This window comes from Dreissena polymorpha, chromosome 2 (assembly GCF_020536995.1).
Source record: "Dreissena polymorpha isolate Duluth1 chromosome 2, UMN_Dpol_1.0, whole genome shotgun sequence".
Lineage (NCBI taxonomy): Eukaryota > Metazoa > Mollusca > Bivalvia > Myida > Dreissenidae > Dreissena > Dreissena polymorpha.
This window is the reverse complement of record NC_068356.1, coordinates 28,357,679-28,371,242: the sequence shown is the minus strand read 5'-3', so window position 1 is coordinate 28,371,242 and position 13,564 is coordinate 28,357,679. Positions and strand designations below refer to the sequence as shown.

General features: G+C 34.6%; 1 protein-coding gene across 1 annotated transcript; it reads left to right on the top strand.

Moving 5' to 3' along the window:
• The first annotated feature begins 1,660 nt into the window (after positions 1 to 1,660).
• Positions 1,661 to 7,645, top strand: LOC127866373 (peroxidasin-like). Its single transcript, XM_052406856.1, has 9 exons — positions 1,661 to 2,652; positions 2,955 to 3,277; positions 3,388 to 3,714; positions 3,848 to 4,138; positions 4,385 to 4,681; positions 4,902 to 5,170; positions 5,280 to 5,575; positions 5,766 to 6,061; positions 6,556 to 7,645. The coding sequence occupies exons 2-6, from the start codon at positions 3,265 to 3,267 to the stop codon at positions 5,021 to 5,023; spliced, it is 1,050 nt and encodes a 349-aa protein (XP_052262816.1). The 5' UTR covers positions 1,661 to 2,652; positions 2,955 to 3,264; the 3' UTR covers positions 5,024 to 5,170; positions 5,280 to 5,575; positions 5,766 to 6,061; positions 6,556 to 7,645.
• The last annotated feature ends 5,919 nt before the right edge of the window (positions 7,646 to 13,564 follow it).

Below are 13,564 nucleotides of genomic sequence, written 5' to 3'. Positions count from 1 at the left end.
AATACGACACAACCAATTGTTGTCTTGTCTTTTTTGTTTACCGTCCTGCCTTACTATTCTGTTTCAGTGTAAAATATTAAGCAAAATTTGTGGATAGATTGCGCGTCTGTTTTCCTTGGGCGGCATCTTAAAACCAGGACGTTTTATAAAATGGAACAGAGGAATGTTCCTTGAAACACAAAACGTTATTTAAACTATGTGTAACACTCACAATACCAATTACAACTGAATCATTATAGCATATATAGTCGTATTTTAGATCAATGGGAATTGAATTGATTTCATATAACAAAGATTTACACCATGCGAAAAAATGAACAAAGACAAGTAAAACGTGTTCAAACAAAACAAAATTTCATGCATAAAACCCACACATTTTACTTTATCCAGCAACATACATCAACACATATCAAGATACAAACATAATAAATATCAAGATTTTATCTTAGCAAATATATACAGCAAACGGGCATTTCGTTATCAAACAGCACAGCAACAATCAGTCAACAGTAATATGTCTATAACTTGCTTTCAAATACTGGGTTATCGTTTGACATTATTTTATAATTATACAATGTGCATATTTAACATCAAAGATAATCGATATAATCAAATTTTTAAGTAAACAATAGATTTTTTTTATTTCAACACAAAATGTACAAAACTATTCGAAACTTTGATGTTGACGTTCTGTTATTACTACAAGTATGCTACAAAGCGGGTTTTAAAATATGTTTGTGAGAGAGTTTAGGTCCATGACTGAAAGGAGAACGAACGATTTGTGTAATACTTTATGTAAGTTACACCAACTTTATGCGAAACAATTTGCATTAAGCTGATGGGGAAACTCTGATTTGATACGCATGTTTGATTGACCTATGTGGAAGGCAAGTCTAAAAGAGTCAGGAACAACTAGATGTTCATGTTTGTTACATATTTCAATAAAACGAACTCGATCGGCATAGCTATAGCTTTTTTGTTATCGATTATTGAAAGAAAACGTTCTATGCCATTTAAATTACTGAACGGGATAAATCATGTCGTTTTTTTTATATACATACGCCCGATTTATTCCCAGTATTATCGGGTCCTGAAATGTACTGGGAATTACACCGAACACATACCAAAACAAACATTTTAATTTTTTTTAGTTAGACCATTGTCCTTTGTATCAACCATTCGCCGTGAAATTTAAGAGTATGTATCATAGTAATAAGTAAACAAATGCACTTTTTACAATTCATATGTTTTTGTTCTCGCCAGAAATATTTTACTGTAGTTAATGTATGTTCCTTATTTCGAAATGAAAGCGTTTAAAGCGTCCTTTATGACACGGACTCTAGATGAGACAATATACGCTCCGTGTTTATGATGCGTTGAATTATTGTATTTCATGTACGGATTGTGCACCTGCAAAATAAGTTGTTCATGGTGTATAATTTTTAAAGAAGCACGATTAACTCAAAAGCTTGGGTTATTGGGCAGGTTTACAATTCAGGAAGTTTGACAATAATTTAACCATCATAGACGTTGGTGTATATTTTCATAACAGAACATATTGCAAATCTGAATAAACATCTACTTATTCAGATTAGTTTCCTTGTAATGCTGTGTATACAATTCATATCTGCACATGCTACCATTTCAATACAAAGGACAAGTGACTTTACTTCCTTTAGAAATAGTACATGAACAGGTGTATGGGTGTTCTTCGTGTCACTTGTGATATTAGACAATTAAACAATATGCACGATATACAGTTTATTAGTTATGCTAAATGGAAACGAACAGACAGTTTATTTTCAAAAGATTTGTTTTAGGGAGATTTGTTTAGTGACTTATTACTGTTGGTGCCTTAACACGGATTTTTATGCAATATTAGTGGATTATAGTGTTTATCTTTTGCAAATAGCATGATGTTATGGTTAATAAAGCTCGATTGGTCATTGTCGGCTCGGGTACTACTTAAATGTACCCCGGGTACGGATATACTGAAACTTACCCGGGAATTCTAACGCTAAATTGGTCGTTATAGGATTTTTTTTAAAAATAATTATGTTCATGTGTATGTCAATATTTTTTAAAATGACCTCTATATTATCGAAACAAACTCCTACTCAAAAAGCATGTTGAGGCAGGTTTTGTTCAACGGGTATTTTGTTTCGTATTCCGTAGCGCGTGTTACGACATCGGATTTTGGGCGGGAATAAAACTCGGGCACAGTCTAAATTGACCAGGTACGTGTTAGTATATTTTCCGTATCCGGGGTAAATTTAAGTATATTTAAGAGTACCCGGTGTACTTTTAGTATTACCTGAGCCGACAATGATTAAGCGTTAATAAAGGGAAAGTATGTTTTACAATGCTTATTATTTTGAAATAGAGTTATATCTAAACAAAAACAATTGGTGACTGCGGAGAACAGTTCAAATTAAAATAACTTTATTGAAATATGTGAAGTGCTAATGAAATGTGAGACAATTGTTTTTATAATACTAGTTACAGATGAAAAGCTTATTTGCTTGTATGTTCTTACAAAAGGTTATTAATTAAGCGTCATATATACCGTAGTTTAGTTTGTTGGTCCTTACGGAATCGTCATGGTACTTGCAGTGATATTGTTATGCATTGTGATTAACTTCTTCAGTAGCGGTAAGTTTTTTACACAAAAAAAACAACATACCAAGTTCTGGTTAAAACCATTAAGAATACATGCATACGGTCGAAAGGATATGTCACAAAATACTTATAACAGAACATAACGTCGATGTCTGTTTCAGTTTCTTCCGGTTGTGTCAAAACATGTTTTTAAATAATATTACATAAGTACATACTTCTTCCATATTATTTATTTCCAGCAAAATTCTAGATTCACGAAAAAGGATTGCATTAATGTTTAAATGAATGCACATTTAAATAACGATCTGTATGATGTCAATTTGTTTACACCGCAGGAATAAACTCATGCAACGTTTCACTGTCAGCTGACACAAACGTCGTGGATCATGGATCAAATGCCAGTCTGACTTGTCGTGTCTGCAACGTCGACTTAAATCCCGTATTGATTTCTACAAAGATAATTTACTCATTACATACAGTGCATTTGGAACAAACAGTATTATCAATCAAACGCTACACCGCCTTGGCACAAGTTCTGAAAAAGACGTCACGACTCTGACGTTGGTGATCTTGAACTTTCATAACACTTCGCAAGGAAATTACATTTGCAGCGTTGTTAATACTGCAACTAGCGCGACACAGTATATGACACTTGCAGGTACATGCTACTATTTGTTTTTCGTACACAAGTTATTGATCACACAATCAATTATGTGTTTATTTCACTAAGGCACATTTCGCAGTATATAATATCATATTTTGGTACAGTACTGGTGAATTCAGTTACGATAAACCCGCCATTAAATGTACTGAGAGTTTTGGAAGATTTGACGATAAACTACATGACATATTTATCATCACTTGGACGTCCCGCGCCTATAATCACGTGGTGCACAGACAACAGAACCACCGAAGATTACAACGATGATAGAAACCTTACCATTTATGCCAACTCCTCAACGACAAACGACGTTACCACCAGCGTACTCACGTTCACGCCTGTAAGGAATTACAGCAATAATAGTATATACTGCAATGTGAGTAATGGGTACGGGGCGATATCATCTAGCCAAAGGCTGCGTTTGGATATCCTGAGTATGTAAATATATACGTTACCTTAGATTATCCTATTAAAATAGGATGTTTCGGAAACTTAAAGTTATCTATAAATTGTCATTTAAAAGTCATTTAAGCACAGACTGGCTCTATTCTATAATGTATCGTTCAGCACAACAAACGAAACCGGTCATACACCTCCAAGGGCAAACCATAAGCAAGGTTGCAATCATCAAATTAAGGAATATGTCATTAGAGTGCACATCAACTGGCAATCCAATTCTAACAATAGCTTGGAGGACGCCTTTGAATGGAGTATTTAGTGGCAATGTGCTGGCGCTTCAAAACGTACAGATTCAAGACAACGGTACATATCACTGCAGTGCACTCAGCGTCAGGTCACCTACATACGGAATACCAGAAGTAGAAACAAAATCTTCGAGTGTAGATGTCAACATAATGTGTGAGTAAGAACCAACCAAGTAATTGCTTATCAGTATAAACCCAATAAGTGACGTGCAAAAAAGATTTACAAATAAAGCTCATACCACCCATCTTTAAGCGCAATTAAACGGGATTAATACAAAACCTTAATATTAAGAAAAGATGAGTTGCAGAATGAGTATCAACATACATACTCACACGTTTCAAGAAGTACATAGGAATTTCATTTCCATTCGCGTATACATGCATAATTAATATGATTCAGTTGGCCAAGAAGCTCCTTCATTTACTTTCCGTACGTGTGGTATGGACGTGAAAACAAATCAACTGAAAGTGATTCAGGGACATTCCGTCAACGGCACGTGTTTCGCTGTCAGAAATCCAAGTCCTACATACACATGGTCACCGGGAACCTTTGGCCATGGCTATGCGTTCATCATAGACATAACCCAAAGAAGTTACAGTGGCACTTACACATGTACAGCTGCGAATGTCATGGAACCAACTTTAGGTGACAGTTATGTAGGAAGAAATCATACTATATTCACATTGGATATTCTATGTATGTTAGATACCACTTGTTGCATGAATTGATATGCGTTTATGCTATTACGAGTGTCTTTTCCTTTCAGGCAGACGGATTTTCTTTAAACTAAAATAATATAGTGAATTGAAGTGCTACCTTTATAACACGTTAATGCGTTGATTAGATTATAGTAAGTACACATTATTTTACGAAACTTAGTTAATCACAAGCGTTAATTGCGAAGCATATTTTATAGTTCCATCAAGTGTAAACGGTATTGCTAATACAACGGAAGCGTTTCTGTCAATTGTTTGTATACACCTGGAATTCCATCGGAGACAACGGTTAAGTGGATACACGTCAATAGCTTCAGAATAATCGGTACCGGACCAACACTCACGTTAACACGTATACAGCTCTCTGACCGAGGGTTTTACAAATGCAGAGTTTCCAACGTAATGGACCCTACCGGATGCAATGTTCTAGAAAATTCTGAAGAAGTTACATTTTATATCGATGTGCAATGTAAGTGGGACAATGTACCTACGATTTTCATTTTAATCTACATGAACCTAATCTGGTAACACTTGACTGTTTGTAATAAAAAGCAACACCTTTATACATTCATTTTCAGGTCCAGCTACCATAAGACAGTTTTCTGCACATGACGATTTTGCAAGCACAAGTAATGTCAATCAAAGCTAAATGGTTGCACTAGTATGTAAAGCTGCCAGCGAGCCTGTCGCAATAGTGGCGATCCTAAACAAGACTCGTGAAAGTGAACGTATACTTAGGGAAACAAACAGTAATATAGTTACCGTGGATATAATAATGCCAGATGTGAATTTGATAAGGGATCGTACGAATGTCGAGCAAGAAACTAACATAATGCAGTTCCTGTAATACGGCGACTAGACGTATTGATTACTTGTAAGTGCATGTACAATTGCAATTAATTAATATCCCTTCGTCTTGTAATTTCCTTTTTTTTTAAACAAACGGAGCATAAAAAAATAATTTTAAATTGCGTATGACAAAATCATCCGCTTGACGCCATGACTCAACACATTGATCTGAGATAAATTATATGACTAAGTTTGTGTTGTTCTCTCTTCCACAGAATTCGCAATATTATTATATTAGGTTCACCAAGAGCCTCGCCATTTTCATCGATCATAACAAATGTTTCGAAAAGTGTCAACGACTCAGCTATGCCCACTTTCACCGTTTTGGCGTATCCGCCACCTTTCCTATTTGAATGGCGGAGACTGATTGGTGGAGAATGGGTTACACTGTACAAAATGAGTAGTGTAAACAGTTTCGTATCGGACGCAAAAACACAGACGAATCTCTACATTGCTCACCTAGAATCTAGCGATTCCGGACCGTATATGGCCATTGTGCATAACGAACTTGGTAGTATAGAGCAGGAATTCCATATAAAAACTGTTGATATATATATATCTTAAAAATAGTTCTTGTCAATATGTTCGTCATGTTTGTTTGAACAAAACATTTATAATAGGTCGCATCAGTGTGGGTATAAAGTTTGACGTATACTAGTATAAATAAAACGTGATTTAAAGCAATAAAATGCACATATTAGGTCATAATGATTTATTTAACTTGCATAGATCTGATTCCATACTTATCATGGTGGTTGAATTTTGATTTAGAAGCTTGATAAAAGTCGCTTCACGAAGTTCCGGTATCAGTTCAGTACATAATTGCTACGCAAATTTCGTTTACATACTAGGCCACATATTTATCTGTGTAATGAATCATCGTTCAACACTTTTCACACCGTTTATGCAATGATCTTTCGCCCGTATCGAGTTCGCCTGGGTCTTTAAAAAATACGTGCATATGATATTTAAAAACTACATTCCCCAATCATTATTGTGTATCAGGTCGTCCATGCGTGCCTGGCTTAGTCAAAGTGCAAGACGGTTCTATATGGCAAATATGGCAAAAAGGCCTGCTTATGAACGATTATGAACTAGCCGGACTGTGTAAGAATATGAAGTATAAAGGATGAGCTGAATAATCATTTCGTCAAATAATCATCACGAACATTTCAATCATTTGACGATGACGATATGATATATTCGCTAACGAAACTTGTACATGCTTTTATAAGTAGATTTTGTACTTCTCAACAAGAAAGTATATGATTAATACATATTCTAGTTCGCGAAATTTAAATGTCATTTAATTTGTGTTGTTTTGTGCTATAAATGATTTGCATGAGCGTTCTTTAGATCTCCCCCAAAGACACCAAGTTCTGGTTCTAGGCCCAGGAAACGGACTCGAAAGCGTTTATGTAAGCCCCAGGCTTTCGATGCAATCGAGCTAAAATAAATAGGTTTAAACTAAATGATTTGCATTATATTAGGTGTATTTTATCAAGGTATGATTACTTATCTACTATATGTAAAAACGAATATATTATTATATGCACCGCACAATTAAATAAATGTAAGTGTATGCACATGCAACCCAGTGTCCAGCAAGGCCGATATATTATTCGGACAAATGTTTTGATCTAGTCTCCGAAGAATTTAATGTTGACAAGACGTCTGTTATTGGTAAGTTATTTGTAAATATCTCTATATTGTTCTGTTTATCGACGTAAGCCATGGGTTCAGCTTTTATTGCATTTTATAAAATATTGCATAAGTATGCCTAGTTTCCTAGAACACTGTCAAGTAATAATGTTGATGCAAACTTCAGTGGCAAGCACAAACAAAATCCATAGTTAACTATATATAGTTAAACGTCAGTGGTTCAAATTTGCTAACATCAGAAATTAAGAAAAAAATACCAGCGTAGAAAAACTATCCTGTTCACCTAAAATAGCGGCTAGTTGTTAAGCGGTGCGATAACCAACCAACGGTTAAAGGAACCAGTTACATTGTTTCATAGCATAGCAAGTACATAACCAGTTACATTGTTTCATAGCATAAGTACATAATGATAAATTGTAGAATATGTTCAATCAAAGTCGCTATTATATGTTTGCTTATTTTGTTATATAAATAGATAAAATCAGATGTTCTATTTCTATTATTTTTTATTCTATTCTAATCTATTATTTTCCAAATAAATCATGGAAGCGATATACGTATCGCAAAGCGGACGACTGCTTTCTAAGCTGTGAATTGCACTCCTATAATTTCTACGGATAGAATGCGGTTTATTAAGCTTAATATCATCGTTATGATAATATGCAATCCGTTAGATCATTAAACATATTTATAGAATAAGCTGCAATCGCTTTGACAAATACACGACAAAGTCAGCACTATCCATTCTTAGTTTAACCCATTTATGCCTAATGGACTCTCCAATCTTCTAAATTGGATAAAATTTATTTCCAAAATATTAGGGATGTCTTGTATATTTATTTCTATATTTAGAGTATTTCTTACAGAAATTCCTTTCAACAAACATCGCAGATTCTGATGAGACGCCGCATCATTTACCCATATTTGATTGTATAATTGCAGATGTTGTTTTGGACAAAACCTTCCTTTCCAGTTAAACATTGGAAGTAAACAACAATAAAGGGCTCAGTTAAACATTGGACGTTAACAACAATAAAGCGCTTGCTAATAGATACCGCGTATAAATACTGGATGGATGCGCTGTGTCATAGTAGTATGCGCAACGTAACAACATGACTCGTATTGACTAGGCAATACAAATAACTTATATTAACGATTCCTGGTGACATTGCAGGACTATTGAAATGAGCAACACAACAAATGATATGCCCACCAGAGTCTTAGACAGCGCTCGCGATGCTGTGATAGAGTGTTGTATAAATACGAAGGAAAGGGTATTAGAATGCGTAGAATGGTTAAGAATGTCCAGCCGCTCATTTTATGAAATGATAGCAGATAAATTAAATGGAGTTGATGCAGATTTTACAAACGAAGTTATGTGTGTATTTGAGATTTATTTACAGGTCGTCCAGCGTCTTCTCGACTACAGATGTATCGACCTAAAAACGAAGTTATATTGCGTGACGAGCCTTTTATCGCCGGCAGAGTTCAATCTAGACTGCATTGTAAAATGCCGACGGATCGCTCTATCACTGACGGAGTTCAGTCCAGACGGCGTAGTGAAATGCCGACCTGTTCCGGTAGAGGAAGTTGGGGACAAACCCAAAGAATGAAGTTACATTTAGTGGAAACTTCTGTGACTACAAAATCAGATAAGGTGTCAATGCAGACACAATCAGAGAAACATAGGACGTGTCTGAATGAAAGCTCTGCAAAGCGCCTTCCACAGAATGATGAAAATGAGGAGTATTCGGTGTGTAACACAAGGTATAAAACATCTTTAATAACGAATGGCAATCTTAGGTCAACTTCTGTCAATCCGACGAAGAAACGCGATCCATGCAAAGACGCTGGTTACGACCCTTCAACCATCGTCCCTCCTGTGTCCTGCTACTCGAGCGATGTACTTGAGGAAAACAATCCGCATTTCCGGAATTTAAAATTCATATTAAGGAATATAGGAGAAAGTAAAAGCACGGAAGAGATCGCTTAGTAAAGGCGATGTGTCATTATCGCAAAAAATGACCGATAGCTCTGCGAAGGAAACTATTTGAAGCAAACATCATGCAACTCGCTACATTGGCAAGTTCATCGCTCTTCATAGTCTACGCATTATAGAACATGTATTCACGCTTTGCCCCTGATAATTTAATTGTTCTCATCACACTTGTGTGCATGTGTTGTATAACGTGTGACTACTGTATGGTGAGTTCGTATTGCCTTTTGTCGGTAGTCGATCATATTTCTTTCACGCTTTTGTGCACGCAGTGTGTAGCGTGTGCCTACGGTATGGTGAGTGCTTATTGCCTATGTCGGTAGTCGATCATATTTGTTTCACACTTTTGTGCACGCAGTGTGTAGCATGTGCCTAAAGTATGGTGAGTTCTTATTTCCTTTTGTCGGTTGTCTATCATATATGTTGCTTTCAAAATAGTGCAACCTTAAATTTTCAAGTCCCAAGAAACATGTTTATATTTGTATATAAGTATTTGAATTTGTAATTCTATCGTGATGAACAGTATCATGATGTATGTTGCAAAAGTGATAATGTATGTATTTAAAGCATATGTAGCACTGTTCGCATACAATGTACAAATATAATGGGGTGCATATATTGTGTTAAAGTGGAGCAAAGCTCTTGCAATAAAATGTCGTCATTGTGTTGCTTTCCCTCTTCCAGTTTATTTGGTCATCCTTTTTTATCACAAACGAGTATAATCAAATTTTAATCAGTATATAAACATAATTTGATCTGCAATTTTAATATACACACATACAACACAATGAGCCAGCTATCATTTTAATATACACACATACAACACAATGAGCCAGCTATCATTTTAATATACACACATAGAACACAATGAGCCAGCTATCATTTTAATATACACACATACAACACAATGAGCCAGCTATCATTTTAATATACACACATACAACACAATGAGCCAGCTATCATTTTAATATACACACATACAACACAATGAGCCAGCTATCATTTTAATATACACACATACAACACAATGAGCCAGCTATCATTTTAATATACACACATACAACACAATGAGCCAGCTATCATTTTAATATACACACATACAACACAATGAGCCAGCTATCATTTTAATATACACACATACAACACAATGAGCCAGCTATCGTTTTAATATACACACATACAACACAATGAGCCAGCTATCATTTTAATATACACACATACAACACAATGAGCCAGCTATCATTTTAATATACACACATACAACACAATGAGAAAGCTATCATTTTAGATCATAATCTGGAACATCTTTAAAAGGACCTTTTCTTAGATTTTGGCATGTATGAAAGTGTATATATTGGAACAAAAGAAAAAAAGACAAGAATAAAATTAAAGAAAGAAATCAAGTAATCCTTATTTGGTCTCGAACCACTGATTCTAGGAGTAAAAGTCTAGCACTTAAACCAGGCATCCATCCGTGATAATACTCTATGTTATCTATGTTATACTCTATATAAGCAATCCTCGTTATGTCACAAAATATAACGATAAAAACGGAACTCTCCAAAATATTCAATCGTTTTTCGTTTGTAACGCTTTATAATTTTCAGGTTTTAAATCTTCAAAAGATGCATGTAACGTATATTTTCGAGCATTCTTAATGCTCACCATTACTGTTTTCTCGCAAATATCATAACTACGACGAAAATTTTAAAAGCTGAAACATATGTTTTTTTTTCAAATTTGTCAATTTATCAAAACTTAAAGTCCCGTTAAGACACACAGTATCAAATGCGCGTGATGCATTTTGTACATGTTTCATTGTTATGTTTTGCTTGTTATAATGGATATCATTAAGTTAATTGCCCACGATGAACAAATCAAATCAACAAGATACATTTCCGATATGACTGGCTCAATGTGTACTTTCAGTCAGTATACGTGTACTTGATTTAAGGAATGAGATGTGTTTGCGTCATACGCCAAAAGAGACAAATAATAATTAACGCTTTTTGAACAAACAATTAACGATCATGCTAATGAAGAGCATTGCCGCTAAGATTACTTTCAAAACAGTGGGCAACGCGGTGAAAGAGTTGCATAAAATAAGAGGTGCAGCTATTCAAGTAGAAAACCTTTGAACCCTTTGAAACACACACAGAACACAACGGCCTGTCACTAAGCAACTGCCTACGCAATAAACGGAAATACATAAGACAACATAATACAAACCATCAAATGATTGCAAAAAGGTCATCATATAGGAAGGCTAGCTTGCAATTTTCTGATTAACGTGTTGATTGCGGTCGCATAAAAATAGTTTCTTGATGCCATCCATAGGTCGCTTAAAGTGTTTGTTGATTCGATACATAGGTCGCTTACATGGTTTGTTGATGCGATACATAGGTCGCTTACACGGTTTGTTGATGCGATACATAGGTCGCTTACACGGTTTGTTGATGCAATACATAGGTCGCTAATAATGTTTGTTGATGCCATACATAGGTCGATTGAATTGTTTGTTGATGCGATACATAAGTCGCTTAAATTGTTTGTTGAAGCGATACATTTGTCGCTTACATGGTTTGTTGATGCGATACATAGGTCGCTTAAATTGTTTGTTGATGCGATACATATGTCGCTTAAATTGTTTGTTGATGCGATACATATGTCGCTTATATTGTTTGTTGATGCGATACAAAGGTCGCTTAAATTTTTTGTTGATGCGATACATAGGTCGCTTAAATTGTTTGTTGATGCGATACATAGGTCGCATACATTGTTTGTTGATGCGATACATAGGTCGCTTAAATTGTTTGTTGATGCGTACATAGGTCACCTTAAAAATTGTTTGTTGATGTGTTACATAGGTCGCTTACATGACACCGCATAAACGATTATTTCTTCATGTTCAAGCTTAGATTTGATTAAGTTCGTTCCCACCGCTGTCGAAAAGACGAATTATACCATTTTACACCAGTAGAGATCACGTTGCAATTAGCAATCTATTTGTATGTAAATTTAAACTGAATCCAAGGTCAGCCGAAGCATGATCATCCTCTACACAGGGCGCAGCCTCATGTGACTTTGTGGTGTTCCCAATTAAACTGTAATGAATGTAAACACAACGGTACGTGGTGCTTTCTTTAAAATAACTTTTTAGAACAATTTTTCGTAATAATTTCAACTAGTGCATGAAAGACAGTTTTTATGCTGCTTGTGGCAATGTGAAATACATCAGAATTACTTTATTTAATATGTCTGTGTTCTTTGCCAAAAAGTTGATATGTACATGTACTATTTTTTACATGTATGTGCTATAAAAGTGTTATCTTGTACATTTAAACATGTTTGTTTTTATTAATAATCAAGTTCCTTATTTGCGGCTAAATAAGGAAAAAGAAACCAGTTCCTTATTCCTTAAGAAACCGGCATTTTCTTACATAAACATCTCTCAATTTGATACAAAGTTAACCACATATGAAACAACACATTATTTATATATTGGTTGTATATGTAAAATTCTAATTGCAATACATTTCTACTATGTTTCAAGTAATGATAATACAGTTCCTTATTCAGTTTGAATAAGGAATCAGGAACTTGTTCCTCATTCCTTATTTAAATCGAATAAGGAACTGGCATGTTCTTTCTATAAATTATAAATAAAAATGGACAACGAGACGAATAACTCAACGAAAAAATATTGTAAATGTATGTCGGGTGTAAAAAATATTTATTGCAGTACATTTTTAGTTTGATTCATTCAATAATAACATAGTTACTTATTCGGTTTAAATAAGGAATAAAGAACCAGTGCCTTATTCCTTTTTAAATCCGAATAAGGAACTAGGTTATCATTAAATGAAATTTAGTACAGATGTTCTGCATTTAATGTTTTTAATACCTAACCTATATTAACAATGATATTCATTGATTAAATGGTCTCTTTGGTTTATTTTAGTTTTTTAGTATAAAAATGCCAATTCCTTATTCGATTTGAATAAGGAATAAGGAAAATCCCTTTATTCCTTTCTCAATCGGAATAAAGAACTAGGTAATCATTAAATGATACTTAGTAGAGATATGCTGCAATTGATGTTTTGATACCCAACCTACATTTGCAATGATTTGCATTGATTTTATGGTCTCTTTGGTTCATATTAATATTTTGCTAAGTATGAAAATGCCAGTTCCTTATTCAATATGAAAACAGAATAAGGAACCAGTTCCTAAATACATCATTATCATTCAATGAAACTTAGTAGAGATGTACTGCAATTAATGTTTTTGATACCCAACCTAATTTTAGATTGATTTTCATAGATTTATTGGTCTCTTTGGTTCATTTTAATAGTT